Below are 23,022 nucleotides of genomic sequence, written 5' to 3'. Positions count from 1 at the left end.
GACTTTCAGGCCTCTTGAAATGGCTTGTTGTGTCACTCCCAATGATCCAGCAAATTCTTGTTACGTCTGACACGAGTCTTGATCGAGGAATACCTCCAATTCTTGATCTTCGAAAACCTTCTCTCTTCGACGTCGAAATCACCGTTTTCGAAGCGTTTAAACAACTCTTGGCACATTCTTTCACTAATAGCGGCCTCACCATATGTATTTGAGAGCTTTCAATGAGCCTCAGCCGCAGATTTATTCATATTAAAGCAAAAAATTAAAACCTCCTGCAAATGACGACAATTTGGCTCGTAAGCTGACATGTTTAATCGAGAATAGCCTTACGATGCAGACACAAATCGACTAATATTTCTATGGCGTTATGTTTACAAATACTGAAGCTTATTGTATCTACGACCTATTTATTTCGACTACCACTTACCGCTACAGCAATCTATTGCAAAACGGCGGAAGCGAAGTTATGCACCTAATCTAATGAATAGACATTATTATTTACAGTTCAATTCAGCTTAGATCTTCGAAAATTGAGATCTCAAGAGTGTACCAGCAATATGAAACTTACTTGAAAATAATTGGTCCATCGTATCCTGGTGGTGGAGTCCATTGTACTTCCAGAACATTTTTTGGATTTGGAGAACTGTGAGTAGTCGTATCCCTTTCGTTGTCACAATTTATTGTGTGGGCAAATTCACCCATGTTTTCGAATGTACCTACTATTCTTCCATCGGGACTTCGCCCTTGTATCATGAAACCTTGGAAAGGGGTGCCCAGTAGAGACCTTACTACCACAATCACTTTTCCTTGGAGCCTCCTTGGAACTATCGAAAATGGTGAAACGCTGTTTTGTGGCAGACTTCCTGGATGCTCTGGTAACATTGATCGACATATTTTTTCTGGAGCACCTTGGGGCAGGGAATTTGTCCCGATTAAGGTGATTACTAACCATACCAGCACTTCCTGTGAAGGAAATTTTTTTAATAAGAAATGAGGTGTTGATATCATATGATCAAAAAAACGGAGAAAGGAAAAATTCGACAAATCGACCTGCAGTTGATATTTTTCGCTTCTCTAGATTCTGATAGTTGTTTTACAAGTATATTGTTCAGCAAAATAACTGGGGTATTTTAATTCATGTTTATATTAACGTTACCGTTCCTGATATTTATGATAATGCTAGGAGATGGATTAAAGACTCACTCAATAAGTTCTGAGAACATTTCCGGAAAATGAAAAATAATTTGAAACCTTCCTTCTAGTCAGACTCCCCCTGCATAATAAATATCGAACAGAATGTGCTTGACTACTCAAATCTTCAGGATAGGTTCAGGGTTTGAATATCTGGCTCAACCCTTTCAAGTGATAGGCGTTTAAGTTTCTAGGAAAGTCTAGTGAATGATTAGGAGTGAGTATTTTGAATAATTCCATCTAACAATTAATGATTTTCCAGGTTTTTTTTTAATTGTTTTTAGTTCCAGATACATATAGTATCAGGTTATAACGTTTGACGTCTTATTCCTTATCTCCATCGTCTTTATCAGTCCAAATATTCTCCTCCAGACCTTTTTCGATTTCGTCATCATTCCTTCTCTCCAACTTTTGCAAGGTCTTCTTCTTCTTCCTTGTGGGGCTTAACTTTCGAACCGTATAATATCATGCTATTCACTATTTAGTTGTGAATTATCTTCGTGTTATCGATGTTCACGTTTTTGACCCATAATAACTGTTCAGCTTTCCTTCCCTGAACATGAGTTCTCGAATATTCGGGTAGTTGCATCTCATTATTTGGGTCAGATTTTCTCTTTGAATCAGATCCCATCAGATAACAAAAATTCATTGTATAAGTTGTGCGATACATGACAGGCAAATGTAAATTGTTGAAAAAATTCGATATTCCTGATTTAGGGGTGTTCATTGTTTTATTTAGACTCTGAATCGTTTAGATTTCCAGGATTTCCTCACACGTTGAGATTTCTAAAAAAGCGTCCGAATAAAATTTTCCAGAGTTTTCTGATGCTATTAAATTTCTCAAAGATATTTGTGTCATCAATAAACTTAATCGGACGCAAGCTCAAGTTCAAGGTCATTTGACGAAAGGATCGGCAGTTTTACTGAGAACTCATCCGTTCTCAGCTTTCTATCTCGGCATTTTTCGACGATTTCGATATTATTTGTTTTTCGTATTCAAGCACTACTCTTGGATTCAAACACCACCAACAAGTTGAAGAATTTCATTACTGGGATGCACAAATTCTAGAGGTATATCTGAGCGCTATCTTTCAGGGGGGTTCAACTTCCGATCGACACTAACAGAGTGTCTTCCGAATATCGAAATACCAGTTCTCAGAATTTTCAGATTACTCTTTTTCTTCATGTCATATTTCACTTTAATTTTCAGAACATTGCTTATAATTTGCTTAGGTACGACGGTACGATTACGAAGTTTTCTCTACCAACACCCAATTTACAAGGTAATTCATTTAAATTCTAAGAACCAGCATTAATTTAAATCAGGCTGCAGCACACTTGGTCGATGGCCATTTGTTTACGAACAATAATAATTTATGTGAACATTCTTCCCTTTTCAGAATATGCGAATGACCCTAATAATAATGATATAATTAGTGAAGAAACTACCTTGAAGAAGGCACAAGAATTAACAACCTTCTTCGAAGTTCCTTTAACAACATCTCAGGAAGTTGTAAATGAGCTGACTGTTGGCGAAATGATTGATAAAAGTATTTCCAATTTATCTGTTTATGCATTTTGAAGAATTAAGATTTCATCATGAAGTTGTCTACAATCTATTTACTTTACTTTCAAATGGTGTGTTAGTTTGTAAATATATAAGAAATCCGAGAATGCAGTTGAGTTCGATTAAGAAGTCATTTCATTTTCTTATACTTTGTAAAATCTGTAATGATCTATCTATCGTATGTATCTATCATTTCGACGAAATAAATCAATTATACTTTTTTTGGAATTATAATTTCACCCCGATTAATAGCTCCACTACCTAATTTGCTAATAGATGGCACCACTATTGGCACTATCTGTATTATCCACTTTCAAATAATATTATTCTTAGTTGGAAGACACTTCGATTGGAGGCGCCACTAGCCAAAAAAATAGAGTTCTGGTTTCTTGACGACTCCACTTGTTCGGTGGTCCTAGTGGTCATTTTTACGTCGTCAGGAAATTCCTGGAACCAGAATATGGAACAGGTCTCAAATCTCGCCGTTGAATATGGCTCATAGGGTATTTTCGTATGTTTTCCGTTCCTCGGATTTTTTGCTGGAGGAAAATTGAGAAATTCAGATCTTCCTTTCCATGCGCGACACCTATACATGAATATGTATCGCATGAAAAAAATATTAGAGATTATCTAGCATCTCCGGGAATTCATTGGATCTTTAATCTTTCGTTGGTCTTTGGGAAGCAGGTGTCATATTTCACTTGAAGAGATCGATTGGATCTCAGTTTCTGGTAATGGAAGTATTACAAACGGTTTGCGTCAGGATTGAATCAATTTTGAATTTTCGATCGATAGGGGTTCTAGTGAGCTCCCGAAATGATTGTCAGGGACTGACTACGGGAAATTTTTCAATAGGTTCGAATATCCTTTCGCGACCAGAAAATGAAGTCACGGGAATTCAAATGGATCGTTTGGAGAGATGACAATTAACTTAACAAATTGTTAGGGTGTTTTGGAGGCAATGGGATCATTAGTGTATCCACTAAAATCTTAGGCGACTTAAATGGACCAATTCAATGCCTAAAATGAATTAATGTGATGTAGTTTTGTGGTTTCAGCCTGGACTACATCCAGTAGAGTAGCTGTTTAGAGTCGTTCAGGAACTAGTGATGAGTTCGGACAACATACATAGCTCCAGTGCGAAAAATTCGGACCCATAAGGGTATTGTTACACCTGAAATTATCAAACCTGCTCATACACTAAACGAATTACCGCAGGAATCAAAGTTTATAAAAAATTATTCAACACATTTTATGAGCTGGAAAGAAGCAAAGAAGACGTATTTCTGGCATATTTTCTAAATTCATCGAAGAAATGGAATGATAGATACCACTTTTTTCCATGCGGCATCGAATGAACACAGCAAATACTTCGATCACTTCAATAACAGACTCTAACCCTACATGGAACAAGCCCTCAACAACAAATAAGTACTACGCATACAAAAGTAACTTATGTTCTAAAGAACATGTTATAGAGAACTCTCCGCAAAATACCCTTCGCTTCGGTTTCATTTTCAATAATCGTCAAAAAATTATAAATTCGTGTCATATGACATATGAAGTTATGGAATAGGTGTTAATATTTTGTGATCAAATTAGATATAAAAAGGGGTATTTTTTATATCATTCGTGCTGAAATAGTTATTCTCTATACCTACACAGGCGACATCTCAGCTCAATCGAATATTCTTCATCAGTGATCCAAGAATTATTCGCAACTAGTCTCAGCTAAAAATTCCGAAATGAAAGATAGTTGTGCACAATGGTAGCACCCACAACGAGTTCCAGTTGAATCAATTAATTATTTCAAAAATGGTTTATAATTGACATTCAATGAAAATTTAAATTTAATTAAGTGATCGACAAATTATTCAAGTGTATTTAATTCGTACTATTACTGATTTGTAGCGAAAAGAACTTCAACAAAACAGTTGAGTTGACCTTTTTGTCAGAGGCTATTCTCATGGTTATACAGACTCACATCTGAAATCTTGTTAGATTCAGTCTGATAATTTGCTTTAATTTCGAGAGGTATCGTTATGAATTAAACACAGGAAGGTTATTTCATTTTATTTCCTTTCATTCATTCCAATCAAGAGAACATTCATTCACAGTCCACAGATGTGAATAAGTATTCACGGAGTTCCCATATAAAACCTTGTTCTAATTTTGCTGGAACCACATAATTCAATTATTGGTCATTGCGGTAACAACAAGGACATCAAGTGCGATAATATGATGAGGAATTTCTGGCAACATGGTAATAATATGGATACCTATTGTTATTTCAATTTTGATTGAAACAAGTTTTATAATTTCTATGTTCAGAAATATTATGAATATTTCAAAAAATAGTTATACATAGGTATAACAAATGAGTTTAATGAATTCTTCCAACTTACGTTGCATACAAAATTTCATAATATTTTGATGAAGATTTAAATGTAGAAACATTCCAGAACAAAATATGTAAGGAAATGAGATCGAACGTATCGCTTCGAGCGACAGCATTGAATTCTTCGTTTTTGCAATTGTCAAAGAAACATAAATGGAATTGTTCCAAAAAATTTTAAATTGCTTACGATGAGGTCGTTTTTTCAGATTGCATCTGTGATGTCCGTAAAAAGTGTCTGTAGTGAACTTTGTAAGAACATTATATGTGGCATTGGTGTAAAAAAAGTAATATTGGCCATGACGTATACAGGGTGGCCACTTTTGTAATGGGATTGTATAGGTAACTTTTTAACCATAAGAGTTAGAAGGTCGGTCAAATGGAGAAAAAGTTGCATGCTTAGAAGCTTATCAAGCAGTTCAAACAAATCGAGATTATCAGGGCCGGTTATTGAGATATCATAAGAAAAGTAAATTATGTCATTTTGATTTTTCTTTTTTTCCCACTTCATTTCAAATATCCTAAGAAAAATACAGGAATTTTTTATTCGACAGTAAATTATTCTCAATTTGAGGTAATCAGATTTCGTATCCAACGTATCGTACTCTCTGGGCCACCCTCAACCTCATTTTTTTCAATACGGACCTACATATTTTATGACATTTCTCGAAATAACTTTTAACGCTGAATTCGACGAATTTTCATACAATGTCATTCAAAGTAGATTTTCAGGTGATTTTGGCCTCCACCCAATTTTCTTTGGGTCGGATCTGTATTACATTAAGGTACCTTTAGTTTAATTAACAACATGCAATATGCAATAAATTTCGATAAGAAAATCAACTTAGCCATATTGAACTAAATGAAATATATTAGAATCAAAGCAAGAAACCTTGGTTCTTCTTTTATAATAATCATTTAAATATTTCAATTCATAATAATTAAACGAAAGTATCATTTAATGAAAGAAAAATCAAATGATTATTCGAAAGTAAATGAAAATTAATGAAGTAAGTGTTCGAAATGTCCACCATTTTGTAAAATGCACTTTACGGTTCTGGAACCCATACTTCTTATACATTTATTGCTTGTTTGGTCTCCTTGAATACCTTCCAAAACATTCTCAATTTTCTCGCGAGGTATCACTATTGTTGTATTTGTCATTTGTTCCATTGAAACAAATTACAGAATCGAACTTTATTTTGAGATCATTACGATATATTTTTTGCAAGGCTTGGTATTCAAATTTAAAATCATTGTGTTCGCGTCTCTTGACTATTTTATTAAGAGCAGTTTTTGAGAAATTCCATTCACTGGCCACAGTTCTCGATTTTTTTTTCTGGATTCGATTGAATTTGGGTCAGAACATTGATATCGTTAACAGACTTGTTTTTTTTTACATACACACCATTAAATTTGGATGAGGGTCAAAATCACCTGAAAATCAACTTTGAATGACATTATATGATATATCGTTGAATTCAGCGTCAAAAGTTATTTCGAAAAATGTCATAAAATATGCAGGTCCGTATTGAAAAAAAGGAGGTTGAGGGTGTCCCAGAGAGTACGAAACGCTGGATACGAAATCTGAATACGTCAAATTGAGGATAATTTACTGTCGAATAAAAAATTCCTGTAACATTTTTTGATAATATTTGAAATAAAGTGGGAAAAAAAGAAAAATCAAAATGACATAATTTACTTTTCTTATGATATCTCAATAACCGGCCCTGATAATCTCGATTTGTTTGAACTGCTTTATAATGCTTCTATGCATGCAACTTTTTCTCCATTTGACCGACCTTCTAACTCTTATGGTTCACAAGTTACCAATACAATCCCATTGAAAAAGTGGCCACCCTGTATATCCGAGCGATTCAGGAGAGTAGAATAGTCTATGAACAATATTTTTGGATAAAAATTGAGATCAACTATTGATGGTGTTGCTTGATGTATCAGGGGAGGAACTATGATAGTAGTCACTAGATAGAACATAGAAAAAGAAGTTTTGACTGCTTTCAATTGTATAGTACTTCCAAAATCACTTGATGAAAATGAAAAACCGGTTATTTTAATCTTCTATCTATGATGTTTTGTCAATTCCATAAGGGTGCGTACCGTAGGCCCTACATCATCGCGAAATGATTCTATACAGGTTGGAATCCTGTAGTACTACTCATTTTTTGATGTTGTTTATATCCTAACATGGAAAATTTCTTTGTCTTTTTTTGAATTTATAACAAAATTTTTCTCATGTATTTTTCTTAATTGGTTGATTATAATAGTTTTCATCATTCAACAAAGTAAGATTTTGATGATATTGATAATGATCAGTAATGACTTCCGGAGAACACAGAAAGAAACTAAAAGTTGATGTTGAAAATTGAATTCTTAAGTAAGTCTGTAACTGAAATGCAGGAAAAAACGATATTCTGGAAGTAAACAATTGTATTTTGAAAAGAAATAACTGGCTGTTAACTCAACAAATAAACAACATAGAGAAAAAATGTATTAGATACCAAAACAGTAAAACAAAATTCAGAAATAGCTAAAAAAACTGTCAAAATAATTCACACAAGGATAGAATATGTAGTTTACAAAATCATAGCTCAAACGTATGCCACACTGATTGAGAACGCAAAAAAATACTCTTAAAATAAATGAATATCAAAATTCCAACAAACATCATGAAATATAATGATTGAAAACAGGGTTTTCAGGTCCGGAGAGAAAAGTGTAGCTCCATATTTTCAGAAAGAATAATCAGTTGATATTGTAGAGGATCACATCAATAAATAACCTGGATTTCAAGAGGAGAAAATAACATAGACAAAGGCAGGCCACCTTGAGAGCTTTTGTGTAACTGCTCCAATACCAAAGTAGGAAACCATCAGATAAATCACATCATTGAAATGTCAGTATAATTCACCAGAATATCCAATCTTCGATTCGACAATGTGATCAACAAGTTAGAATGTGGACTAAATTACCCTAAAGAAAGCAGAGAACTATACAGAACATTGTCTGAAGAACAACCGAAAGCTATCCCGATTAACGACTATAATTTAATAGGAATATAATGCAGACCTGAACAAAGTCATGGACAAGCTGCAGTATATTTTCATAAAACAACTGCAGAATAGTATGTACCAAAAGTAAATATCATAAGTTTGTCAATATATAGACCACCAAGTGGATGTTTTCAAACATTTTTCACAAAGATGGAAAGCATTGGGAATGATACTTCTAGAAGATAAGCAAGTAATTGTAGCTGGCGATTTTAATAATAAAAATTTTCAAAACAAATGAGGATCGACGTGACCCAACAAACCTTATGAACTCCTTCAATCTTAAACCAACCATAAATGAGTATACAAGAGTCACAAACACAACAAGTTCTTGTATTGATAACATTTACAGAAATATACACAATTGGAAAAATCTGGTTATCGAAATGCATGTATCAGATCATAGAGCACAAAAAATAATGTTTACTACGAATTACAAAATGAAGATAAACTAAGAATCTAAGCTTACACTTTTTCTAGATTTTTTTGGTCAAAGAGTGAAAGATAAATTTCTGGGACAGTAACTAGATCAAGATTGGCAACTTGTACAGGAAGTGAATAAGGAACATGTGGATGGACAATGGAACGTTTTGATGACAGAATTTAAAGAAATATTCAATGATAATTTCCCCAGAAAAAAGAAATATAAAAATAACTGCCAGCACCTATAATTGATGACATACAAAGTAAATTAGACATTCTATATGTCCTCAAATCAGCTGTACAACGAAGCTGACAAAAATAAGAAGAAAGAATATGACAAGGCTCTAGGGGAAGCAAAAAAAATGTATATGAGAACAAAATTAAGAGATCAGAAGTGGCAAATCTGCAAGGAAATTACTTGTAGAACCCATTATGCAAATGATTGTGAATTGGAAAGAAAATCAGAAGAAATTGCAAACAATTTCAATGAGCACTTCAGTTTTCAAGAATGCAATAACAACTATTCTCAATAATCTATAATAAATACCTATTGATTTCACCAATATAAAGTATATGAATAAGTCATTTTATATGGAACCAACTACTGCTACGGAAATTGAACACTTATCTAAATCAATAAAAAATAAATTCAGTAGTGGAGACGAAGTTCCTATCTCAATATTTAAGTAATACTTTGCTGATTGATATTGTGTCTGCAGAATTAATATGTGCTGTCAATCGGAAAAAAAATTATACACTGCTTTTTACCTGTTGATATAATACTACATGATTTTTGCGCATAACATGAATTCAAGTAAATCACATTGGAAAGGCGATATTTCGTAGAAAATCCTTTTTGTAAACTATATAATTGAATGAATTAAGCTGTAACCTTAATTAGGTGAAATGTGCTACCTTCATCATTAAAATCTCAAACAAATAAAAGATTAACGACATTCCTCAAAGAACAGTGCTAACCGTAGACACGTGTTTCGGGCTTTCGGACCTAATCAGTACGGTGAAAAAGTGTTCTTCACAAAGACACACTGATACACAAGAATCATACCTAATAATAACTCTAACAACACGATCTTATTGTAAAATTTGGTAAAAATTTTCATATATTTCATATATTTTTTTTTAAATACACTTGTGAGGACGCAAACTCGGTTATGGCCCTGTGATTTTCTGAAACTTTGCTATCTAGTCAACACAACAAAAATATATCGTATTATACATCGCATAATATACCCGAATATTTCTTTTTTCGAATTGTAATGAAATTTATGCCATAAGTCAAGCTCAGTGTGACCAGATTTAGTAGAAATCTAGTTTTTTAGTAGATTTTCCGCATTTTCATGAAGTTCTTATTAGGAAGAAATCATTTGTTAGATTTTAGTAGTTTTAAAAAAATCTAACCGAGAAGGTTGGGAATTCGGATGTCTAGAGTTTCCGATGAATCCATTCATTGTTCATTGAGGTTCTACGTTCTACGTGATTCAAGAAGAACGTACCTACTTAAACATAATAAAATCATAAAACTTCTTTGGTGGCTGTCTGCTGAGAATAAATACAAAAAATTATGGAATATCCGAAGGGTAACCTCATTAAAAACAGATGGTGTTTAAACTTCAGTTGAAAATTTACCATTATTTTCTATTCAGTTGAAAAAAATAAATGTAACTGAAATTTCATCGACAAATTTGAGTGGCTGAATATTTCAGATTTAAATAATATATTTATTCCACATAACAAAATCGTTTTTTAGGTGACCTGGCGAATCTGCAAGAGAGCACATTTGAGATAAATACTTTGAAGACTTCCATTTCATCCAAAGATTCAATTGAATTAACATGAAAAAGAAATACATGACAATGCAAGTTAATTCAATTTAATCTGTGGATGGCACAAATGAAAGTATTCAAAGTCAAAAATCCCAAAAGTGATTTTTTGGAGATACGCACGCCCTTCTCAATTGAAATGGCAGTATTGATAATCATAAATGGAATTGATTAATTCCAATTCAGAAAGATACTATTGAAGCCAAATATAATTATCGAAAAAATTTTTGTTACTTAAAATCGTACTTATAAACTTTAACGTCATATATCATTTACACCATAAAATAAAAGGATCTTTGAATTGTTTCCGAAAAACGTATTTTTTATTAGTATTTCAGAATCAATTTCGAAACGAATTTTGTATCTAGTACCTCAAACACTAATGTTCAAAGAATTTTGTATTTGGTTATTTTTTATTGGGTTTCTTGTACATCTTTGCCAGCGATTGCAGTTTGTGGCGATTGAGTGTTTTTGGCAATATTCAAAGTTATTTGGGAACAGATCTTCAATGAAAATAAGTAAGTTCTGAAAAAAACACAAATGACAGAAACGATTTTCACGATGTCATTTCCTTGTTTTATTTTCGAATCTGTGAGCATCTCTACTATCTATCCTACTCATGAAGTGAACTTTTACCATAAGAGACATTAGAATGAAGTGTGTTCTGAATAAAAGTGAAAATATAATGCAGCGCAAGCTGTGAAATTATGTCAGTAGATTTTTGATAGATTTCTGAACGATGTTGGTAGATTTTTAGTAAATTTCTGTGGCAGACATCTTACAGAAATCACGAATCGGAACCTACACTATATACCTACATGTTGCAACCATCGCAGTCGTCTGGCGTACTTTGAATAGTGTGCTACGTGATGTTATGTGAGCGGGTAATTCTTTAACGTATGCGAAATACTAGGAGTTGTGCAGAAAATATAGCGAACGATACATCGAAATATATTTAGCAGCTTACTTTACATTCATTAAACGACACGTTAAAAAAAACTGAAATTATTTGGTTGAGGGGATTTCGACATTTCGAGAAATTTTTCTATTGTAGCCCTTTGGCGGGAGACATTGCCACATACCAAATTTGTTTCACCTGTTTTATTTTGAGGCACATTTATGGGTCGTCGATCCAAAAAGAAGTTGGATGCAAGAAAATATGGAACTAATACGGAAAAAATAATCCGAGCAATCAATGCAGTTCGAAATGAAAACATTTCTTCTGAAGTATACAACATTCCCAGAAGAACTCTTTGGAATAAAATTAACAAAAGGTATATAGGTGAACCCGGAGGCATTAGTGCACTAACATATACCGCCAGCACTTCATTAAATTGCCAAAAAAGCATTTTTAAGGCATTGGTAAAGTCGCACCGATTTGCGGGTCACTTCGCCAAATTTTTGAAAATAAAAAAAAAAGACTTGTGCACCTTTTCATCTGATTTTAATCACAGCAATCGACAACTAAAATTTTAAATTAAACATACTTTGCACAGGACTCATTTCACAAAAAAACGAAAACACCAAGAAAACTATAAAAAGTGGTGCAAAGTCACACCGCTCTACGGTACCGCATGATAATATGATGAAATGTACAAAGATTGATTTATGTTATGATCAAATTCTTTTGAACGTCATATTATGGACTAACGCTTCATACCCTTGCATGAACTCTATTGTCTATACTATATACCTAATCATTTTCAAACCTTCATCACGTTTGTCCTCTATTATGACATTGTCATTTTCAATATTGAAAAATATGAATATAATTAATATGTATATCGTACAACATTTAGTGCATTTGTCAACTGCAGGCTCGCTCAAGAGGCCGGCATATCGGTATTTTGCCGGAGCGGCGAATATTGGAGGGTGGCATTTTCTACTTTTTCCCAGAAATCCGAATTCCTATAAGAATGTATTTTTTCAAATGCAACGAATTTCACATATATTATGATTTTTCATATCATATTAACTAGTCTTGGGCGTGGGCGCATTCGAATTTGAAATAATGGTTCTTCCGTATCATCTGATTGTTTCACACTATCATTTAAAAAAAAATGTTCAATCGTTTTATAAAGTCGAAATTCAGCAAAAGAACCTGAAACCTCAGGAGCGGAATAGCTATTTCTCTAATTCTGTGGTTATTCCGTTCATTCTTCCACATCTTGTAGAACAAAATCGTGCGAGAATATATCAGAAACGCACAGTTTTCATGGTTTTATTTTATTATTCTATGTTGGTACTCCGAACTTTCCGCCACGGCTTTATCTGTCAATTCATCGATTTGCCTTAAAGAAATCAGTTCTGCCAACCAAAATTTTTCAATGTAAAAATCACTAAAATATATTTATGGAAATATTTCATTTATTTCAAATAAAATGCAATGAATTAGAGAAAATAATGTATAATACTCGTACAGAAGGCTCATTCTACCACTCGTTCATTCCAAAACTCGCCACTTCGTGGCTCGTTTTTGAATTTTGAACTCGTGGAAGAATATCAATGCCTTCTGCACTTGTGTTATAAATAACTATTATAATACAAGTGCTGAAGGCATTGATATTCTTCCACGAGTTCAAAATTCAAAAACGAGCCACGAAGTGGCGAGTTTTGGAATGAACGAGTGGTAGAATATCAATGCCAATGGAAGAATGAACGGAATAGCCACAGAATTAGAGAAAATAATTGAGGAGGTATTTTCTACTTTTTCCGAGAAATTTAGATTACTAGAAGAATGTACTGAATGTTTTTTTTTTAATTTCAACAAATTTTACATTTGATTTTTTCAATAAATTTTTTCAATCAATAACTTTGATTTTTTGAATGTTGATTGGAAATTGAAATATTATTTCAAATTTTATAAATCATATTTTTACATCAAGTTAACAAAGCTTTCAAAGTTCTTTTGCGAGATTATATAGATACCGAAAAAAAAATTCAGATAATTATCTGGAGATACTTCTTTAGTTACTTTTCATATATCTGATATGATACTTTGTAAGTCGTAAAAATGCTAGGTATGATTCTTAAATTCGAAAAGTCTTGCAATTTTATTTTTGATATTAGGCATAAAAGCGATATTAACTGAACTGAAATAGATATCTTTTTTTTTTTTTCACCGTATAGGGTATTGGTCCCACATCAGCCGGGTTAAGTTTGACCAAGACTAATCTAGGTTGTCGTCAGGAAGATTCTCACTATTCTTGCTGTCCAGAGCAGTACTTCCTTCTGCGCTGTGTCAATAAGGTTTAGCTCGAGATCTAAGGAATTTGTGTGGTCTCTTAGATGGCTTTCAACAAGCCCGTTAGTACTGATTATAAGAGGGAGAATGGTTACTGTTCTCAGTTTATGGATCTCTTTCAGTTCAAAAGCGAGGTCCTGATATTTGCTGAGCTTCTCAGAGTATGCTTTGATGATATTATCATCAGCTGGGACCGTTATATCTATTATAGTGGCTTCTTTATCTACCTTGTTGAACAGCACTATGTCAGGTCTATTGTGCGCTATCTTCCTGTCGGTTTGGATGACATTATCCCAGTACAGTAAGTATCTGTTTTTTTCGAGCACAGTAGGTGGTACATACTCATTTATTTTCTTTCTAGCTGTTAGGAGACCTGTTTTGATGGCTATGGCTTGATGGTAAATTTTTGACATTGCATATATATATATATATATATATATATATATATATATATATATCTTTGATCCAATATTGCACTAAGAATCATGGAAATCAATTTGCAGGAAAGCGATAAAGACTAAATTAAGAATTTGTTTGCCAGATCACTCTCCTTGACATAATCAGTACATATTGCATGAGAGGGGACAGCCAGCAGATGGGACATAGAGGAATATAAAATTTAAAAATGATTAAGGAGTAAATTCCATTTAAAGAGAAAACAAATGGATGAACTTTTGCTTGTTCTCTTGAATAAAGGCTTTAATATTCTTTCTATTATTTTTCTTTATTGCTAGTTTTCTGTAGGAGTACGGTAAAATGATGCAGAATTCAGGAAGGAAATACGTTACAAATCTTGAGCAAAAAGCGTTTTCAACCTTGGGGATGCGCAAGCATTCATTTTCATTCAGTCTCGTTCGATAATTATGCGATACAGCCGGAAAACAATCTTTTATTTTTGGTAAATACGTCAAGCATGTTAATACGTACAAATTTCTGATATTTGAGATGTCAAGTTCATCATATAATTTCAACGTGGGATATCTACGAGGTCTAGACGATATAATTTTTAGAATTTTATTTTTTTATTTTATTTTTTTATTTTATTTTAGAATTTTATTTTGACATACTGACAACATTTTTAAATTGGAATCATATAATCCACCCCACGCAACAATTCCATATCGAAGCATCGATTCGATCAACGAACTGTAGAGTATTATAATTAATTTTCTGTCTAATATTTCCCTAAGTTGTGAAAACTTAAAGAACATTTTTGGCATTTTTATCGTTAGATAGTGTACGTGTTCGGTCCATCTCAAGTTCTCATCTAGAATTACACCCAGGTATTTGATTTCACTAGTTCTTTTAATTTTTAAGCAGTTGAATGTCTCCAATATGTTATTAGAAGATGTATGGATATACAAAAATTCACCCTTCGGTCGATCTGCTTTAGTTGGAGAGAAAGTCATAAATTAGTTTTCTGAAAATTTAAGCTCAGTTTGCTCATTTTCAGCCATTGGCATACGTCACCCAATCCCAGCTCGGCTAATTTATATACCTCACTCCACGTATCAGCAGAAAATATCAGGACTGTATCGTCAGCATATGATATCACACGACAATCCGTTGATATACTCCCAATTTCGTTCAAGTAAGCTAGGAAAAGCACGGGGCCCAGCACTGTTCCCTGAGGAACCCCTGTGTTAATAGCATAATCACTAACAGTGGTGTTTATTTTTACTTTTTGCTTCTGACCAGTCAAATAATGCCTCAGAAGAAGTAGAGGATAGAGGGTCGAGGATAGATTTTTGTGACCTAATACGCTCTATTAGTGATGACGTCACAGACCGCCATTTTAGTTCTCCTGTCAGTGTTCGGAATCCAAACAAACAACTTGTCATTCAAATTATTACGTTGTCGTTGAAGAAATTGGCTTATTTTGATAAATATGATTATTCAAGGAACGATTCTACTATTAATTGATAGACAGAAGGAACGATAATAATGCTAGTAAGTTCGAACTTGAAGTTCAACTAATAAACACGGCTTTTTACAAAATCTGGGAAACAGGATTCAATCTTACTGGTATTAACCTCATTCCTTCTGTCTATCAATTATTACTGAAATCGTTCCTCAAATACTCTTATTTATGAAAATGAGCCAATTCCTTCAGCGACACCGTACTAATTTGAATGACAATTTATTTGTTTGGATTCCGAGCACTGATAGGAGAACCAAAAATTGCGGTGTGTGACGTCACACTAATAGAGCGTATACGGGTTTACTGATAATTCATAGAAAAAAACCAAATATATTCAAGAAATGGAATTTTTATCTTTTCTGTCCAACAATTCTTATTAATTTCTTTAGTCCTTCATTCAATAATAAACTAATCTAATGAAATTTGAATTCATGAAAATAATAACACTTAATACATTTTTCCTTGCCTAAAAACTTTTCACCGCCGACTTGTATATTTGCTGTGGCGGTAGGAACGCTAGAGCGGGCCTGGTCAACTGAAGAATAATAAAACAAAAAAACAATATAAGTTGAGCTTGTCCGTGTTTATTTGACACAACAATTGCAAGCTCCGAGCAAAATTTAAAGTTAGGTAATCACATCATCCGAACTATAGGAAATTCAAGAAGAATATTAGAAAAAATATTTTCATGATTGCATATTCGATCTGATTCGAATTTTGCTGGTAAGTATATATAAAATAACCACATCTATGCAGTTTGTGGAAAATTTTATATTGAGAACCATAGAATTTTCAAGTAGAATATCGAGAAAATTATCTAATATTTCGGGTATAATAGATCCGACAATAGATATTACGTGTGTGAAAAAATAATTATTTCAAGCGTCTTTTAAATTATGGCGCCGATAGCTAATCCAAGAAGAATATCGAAAAAAAACTGAGAAAAGTACAGACAGTCAAAAATGTTTGAGAATGCATTCCTTTTTTCATTAAAATATTTATTCCATGAAGTCATTTCTAAACTACTGAGACTTCATTATCAGTTCAGATATTAGAATGATCATTAATGAAATAGTATATTCTAAAACAAGTTGCAGAATGGGCTCCTATTCCAACACGAATGCGAAATTCGTAAACGAGCGACGAAGGAGCGAGTTTTCGAACGCATGAGTGTTGGAATTGCCTTCTGCAACGAGTATTAGACGATATTTTCTCTATTTCAGTCAAGTTTTGTGGAATATTGTCGAAATTCAATGATTAATTCAGATTATATATCCTAGTGACTTCTGTATTGTATCTTGGCAGTTGGTGTGACTGTTACGAACATTGACAGATTACCGATTTTGAATATGAATCGTACGTTTTGAATTTTGAAAACATTTACACGCATTGAATTCGTAAATTATGTCTGACAAAATCGATTTAACAACCATCAGAATAAAGGGAAATTGCAAATAATGTTGCAAATCATTTCACTATATCCAAATCATATTATATTATATTGACAATTATTGACGTTTGTTGAAATTTGATAGGATTGGAAGTCAGAATAGACAACCACAAAACGAAAAACATAACTGCGAAAACGATGCTGTAATGAGTTCATTACAGCACTGTTTTTAGAACTGTAATGAACTCATTACGATACTGAAATAGAGAAAGAATTTTCTATAACGCACCTGATGTAATTAATTCGAAGATCGAAGAAAACTTTTCCAACTATAATATTCAGATAATAAGAATTCATGTTTCAACTCTAATTTGCATTATTTCATTAATCTACTACTTCACCTAATACCAACAAGTTATTTCAAATATAATAATGCTCATTATAGGGTATCTTACTGCACTTTGTGCGAAGACCTGATAATTTACAGCACGTATCGTATTGAGGTGGAAAAATATTTTCTCCTAGTAGTTGTTATACGGATTTTATAAGAATGTTACTTTTTCTTTATTGGAATTATTGTCCTGAGCATGCTTTAATGTGTCTATACAGGGTGTCCCATAAGTGGCACGTCACAGTGACACCGGAGGTAGGTCAGCTAAAGAGGGACCTAACCAGCCTAACATGACCCCAGTAAAAGTTGCATGGTTTTCGAGTTATTACCAAATTACGTTTTTTAGTGAATTTTCACCTTTTTTAACATTGTCAGGGTCAGAATTCTGCTGGAAAGCTCTCGAAGCTTATTTTTTTTGTTGTAATGGAATCTTAAATAGTTATTTAAGATGACATGAGTATGATTCTGTCAAAAAGTTATGTGGATTTCCGTAAATTAATGGATAAATCTTGATTTCAATTGCTAGCAAAACGAGAACTTCGACTTTGGACACCTGCTGTGAAAAAAAAATCCTTGAAACAAAACGCGCAAGTAACATCAAAAAATTGGGCATTTTAGACAGATTTAGAAATGGTACAATACACGAATCTTATGCCCATAAAACTAGGTATTTTCATCATTTTACCGATGCCCTACTCAACTAAGTTGAAACTAGGAACCCCGCTATCAGGTAATTTTGCCGCTTGCTATAACATTACATTTGATACCGGGCTTTGTTATTATTTGTTGAAGTCACAATAGGGAAAAAGATGGATTAGGGGAAGCGAAAAAGGAATATTATTGAAAAAAAAAGGTAAATTAATTAAAAACAGACTTAACTTTCGATTATTTATTTAATTCTTAAATCTAACTTACAGTAAATGTTCAAACTGTTTCCCTCGGACTCTAATGCATAAATGACACCGTTTTATAAAATTACGATTCAATTTTCTTAAACTAATTTCCGATATGGTCCGGGCTGCGTCGAATACGCGTTCACGCAATTCTTCCTCGCTTCTTATTGGTTTTGCATACACTTAGTTTACAATTAGTTTAAGAAAATTGAATCGTAATTTTATAAAACGGTGTCATTTATGCATTAGAGTCCGAGGGAAACAGTTTGAACATTTACTGTAAGTTAGATTTAAGAATTAAATAAATAATCGAAAGTTAAGTCTGTTTTTAATTAATTTACCTTTTTTTTCAATAATATTCCTTTTTCACTTCCCCTAATCCATCTTTTTCCCTATTGTGACTTTAACAAATAATAACAAAGCCCGGTATCAAATGTAATGTCATAGCAAGCGGCAAAATTACCTGATAGCGGGGTTCCTAGTTTCAACTTAGTTAAGTAGGGCATCGGTAAAATGATGAAAATACCTAGTTTTACGGGCATAAGATTCGTGTATTGTACCATTTCTAAATCTGTCTAAAATGCCCAATTTTTTGATGTTACTTGCTCGTTTTGTTTCAAGGATTTTTTTTTCACAGCAGGTGTCCAAAGTCGAAGTTCTCGTTTTGCTAGCAATTGAAATCAAGATTTATCCATTAATTTACGGAAATCCACATAACTTTTTGACAGAATCATACTCATGTCATCTTAAATAACTATTTAAGATTCCATTACAACAAAAAAAATAAGCTTCGAGAGCTTTCCAGCAGAATTCTGACCCTGACAATGTTAAAAAAGGTGAAAATTCACTAAAAAACGTAATTTGGTAATAACTCGAAAACCATGCAACTTTTACTGGGGTCATGTTAGGCTGGTTAGGTCCCTCTTTAGCTGACCTACCTCCGGTGTCACTGTGACGTGCCACTTATGGGACAGCCTGTATAATAATGATTGTTTTTCTTCTGCAGCTTCACCAAAAATATATGATAGAAGAACTTTCTGATATTTTACCATTTTTTTTTTCAATGTACATCATTTACAATTTGTCATATGCCTTTTTTCATCAAATAATGAATTTCGCAGGCAAAATTAATTTTATGGTCTCTTGTGGCTGCTTGTGCTTTATCGAAATCATCAAGTTTTCGAATGAAACTGAAACATTTTTTAATTAGGAGCACCCCGTCTTTTCTAAGTTCGTGGAATCAGCGATATAGCCCAGTCATATTAGGGCTTTCACCTCGGAATGAAAGATAATAAGCTGCAAATTGGTATGAACCTTTGTTTTGTCATTCTAAATGTTGTCTCAAAAGTCACAATCGTTATCGTGTCCGCGTCTCAAGATATTCAAGGTCAAAGGTCACAAAAATCGGTTTTTCGCGAATATCTGGCTTCCTATCGGTTAAATGAGATTTGCATTCATTATAAAAGTTGTAGGCTATAAAATTCCCTACAACTTTTGTTTAAACTTTTTTTCATACGACCAACCGTTTTGAAGGTAGAGCGCGAAGAGTGCACATCGTACAGTCATATACGGCCTAATGCAAGGTCAAGCGTGAGTTATGGTTATCAGTACGTTATAAAGTCAATTATTTACTTGGAAATTATAATTATTAAACAATGCTTATTATTTATGTACTAACTATTAATTATTTATATTTAATTAAAGTAAGTAACTTGATTATTTATATAATTATTCATATTTAACTATTTAAGTATAAAATATTATTAATTCTGGATTATATATTTTAGTTTTATTTTAAGTTAAAATGATAGTAAGAGTATATATTTTACACATATTTTTATTTATTATTAAATACGGCATAATTTACATTTATCAAAATGTGAGTTCAAATATCAAAAGTATCTTTGTTGATTTTAATTGTAATGAAATTGGAAATGGAAGCTAATTATCTTCTTCTTCTTCGTCGTCTTCGTCTTCTTGTCGCTCAAAAATGTTCGATTCATTGTCATCATCCTCATTATCTGTCATGTTCATCTCCAAACCTTTCAGAATATCGGGATCATATGTATTTTCTTCATCGGGATTACTTGGATACAGTGAAGCGTTGAGGCAAGCTTGTCCGTTGCACTGGCCGCAAGCTAAAGAACATTGTAGCCCTGATTTTCTGCATCCACAGCGGGAACCACAACCATTTTTGCAATTGCAAAATATTACGTTTAGTAGTTCGGCTGGTGCTGGAGGTAATAACGTTCGTATGGGCTCCAGGATTTCATTTTCAAGCATCCAGCCCCATTCTTGAGGTTCTAAGTCCTTCCCTAACCACGTTTGAATCTGGTAGTAGACACGTTTTATGTGTTGATGAGCTGCTACACTTGTTGGTGGAAGTGTTGACAGTTGTACAGGTTTATTTAGTTTCGTAAATTTGATGAATTGCGTGTAGCGGAAATGATCAATGTTGTCCTCAGATTTTGGAGCATTATATAATGCCAACAAGATGCGCACTCCATTTTCTAATAATGTTTGTTTTGGGCAGTTTTCTTGTTGAAATACTTCCACCAGTTTATCTAAATCAGGAATTTTTTCCAATGCTCTAGTAACAGTTTTTTTTCCTTTTTTAAATAGCGCAGAAGTCGTGTCACAGCCACTCAATGCGTGTAAAAATAAAATGTGCTTTTTAGTACGAGGATATTGGTCAAAACTTTTAGTAGAATATATTTGTGTTTTGACATTGCCTTTGCCAACTTTTTTCAAAAAAATTTCCTGATGATGTGACTGAGTACGTCCAATAAAAATAACGAGCAAATCGATATCTTCTCCTATGATGACAGCAGTCTTTTGATGTTCTGATAAGGCAATAGCTGTGTCAATGATGAGAACATCATTGAGAAATTGAGAAATTTACGCGTTTTAAAGAAAAGATATATAATGTCGTGTTAACTTAAAATAAAACTAAAATATATAATCCAGAATTAATAATATTTTATACTTAAATAGTTAAATATGAATAATTATATATAAATAATCAAGTTACTTACTTTAATTAAATATAAATAGTTAATAGTTAGTACATAAATAATAGGCATTGTTTAATAATTATAATTTCCAAGTAAATAATTGACTTTATAACGTACTGATAACCATAACTCACGCTTGACCTTGCATTGACTGTACGATGTGCACTCTTCGCGCTCTACCTTCAAAACGGTTGGTCGTATGAAAAAAAAGTTTAAACAAAAGTTGTAGGGAATTTTATAGCCTACAACTTTTATAATAAATGCAAATCTCATTTAACCGATAGGAAGCCAGATATTCGCGAAAAACCGATTTTTGTGACCTTTGACCTTGAATATCTTGAGACGCGGACACGATAACGATTGTGACTTTTGAGACAACATTTAGAATGACAAAACAAAGGTTCATACCAATTTGCAGCTTATTATCTTTCATTCCGAGGTTGACCCCTTTTTTTACCTAATATGACTGGGCTAATATTCGAGAATGAATCGAAACTAAGAATCTATTCAAAATTTCTTATGCATAATATTATTATTTCCTGATTATGTGGCTTATTCGTTCATTCTGATACATCTTGTAGAACAAAATCGTGAGGGAATATCGCAGATTAAAAAAGATTTCATGCCACAGATTTATTTATTATCTTTCAAATTTGTGATACAGTTCTGCCAACCTACAGTTTCCAATTCAGAAATCACTAAACGATATTTATGGAAATATTTCATTAATTTCAATGAAAATTCAGTGAAGTAGAAAAAAGAATGTAAAATACTCATACTCATTCGAAAACTCACCATTCCGAGGCTCGTTTGGTACCCGTGAAGGGTACAGTGCCTCTGCTCGTATAATAACTAACTATTTCGGTGGTAGGTAAAATATATTGTTATATCATAATATGAATCATGGTGTGACTTGTATTGTAAAAATTCTGCCGTTTTCCTTTTACAAAACCAACTTCACTTTAGTTATTCATCCCTCTCCTAGTAGGTAGTATGATTAATTTATGAGGTTAGGAATGTGGGCCAACGTCCTATCGATCGGGGCATTTTATTCTGAAAAGAATTGAAATGAAGCAATCTTAGCAATCCAAAGCCATTTGAGTAACATGAAATGCAATAATCATCGTTTGGAATCGCATTCGGACTCAATATTGAAAATTTCATTATTTCAAATGATTTTGAATTCACAAACATTATTCGCGATATTATTCAAGCATGACTTCTTCAAGACACATGCAATTTATAAACTCATTTACTTTTGGATTGAACTATTATTTCGCTAACTGAACGAAGAATATGTCCTCAACGCGTTCAAGCCACACGCATATTGCCAATGTTCGGCGTGGTCGTCAATATTGGTAATGTATAAAATATTTTGCATAATATGTTAGATATATTAGACAATAACTGCTAAGAAAGAACAGATACTAAATTTTGAATTGGGAATTCCCGACAATTGCTTCTCCCACATCTTGTATTCACAAAAGGGTTATTTCGTTGGATGTTTCTTAACACATTCTATGTACATACATAATTGTGTTTTTCGACATCAGTCATTACTCCGATGAATTAAACACAGATTGCTGTTTAATTTTTTGTTTCATCCCGTGAAAGAGTTGATAACATTTATACCTATTCAGAAAGCTAATTAAACAAAAATAGTTATTTTTCTAACAAGTGCGGA

General features: G+C 33.0%; 1 protein-coding gene across 1 annotated transcript in view; it reads right to left on the bottom strand.

Annotated features, from left to right (window-relative positions):
* The window catches only part of LOC123683786 (putative ferric-chelate reductase 1 homolog), an 81,761-nt gene that overhangs the window by 46,937 nt on the left and 11,802 nt on the right, over positions 1-23,022 (bottom strand). Inside the window, exon 2 of the mRNA XM_045622680.1 lies at positions 569-963. Coding sequence (XP_045478636.1) covers positions 569-963 — 395 coding nt within the window. The remainder of the gene's footprint in view (positions 1-568; positions 964-23,022) is intronic.

This window comes from Harmonia axyridis, chromosome 1 (genome assembly GCF_914767665.1).
Source record: "Harmonia axyridis chromosome 1, icHarAxyr1.1, whole genome shotgun sequence".
Lineage (NCBI taxonomy): Eukaryota > Metazoa > Arthropoda > Insecta > Coleoptera > Coccinellidae > Harmonia > Harmonia axyridis.
This window is presented reverse-complemented; position numbering and strand designations above follow the sequence as displayed.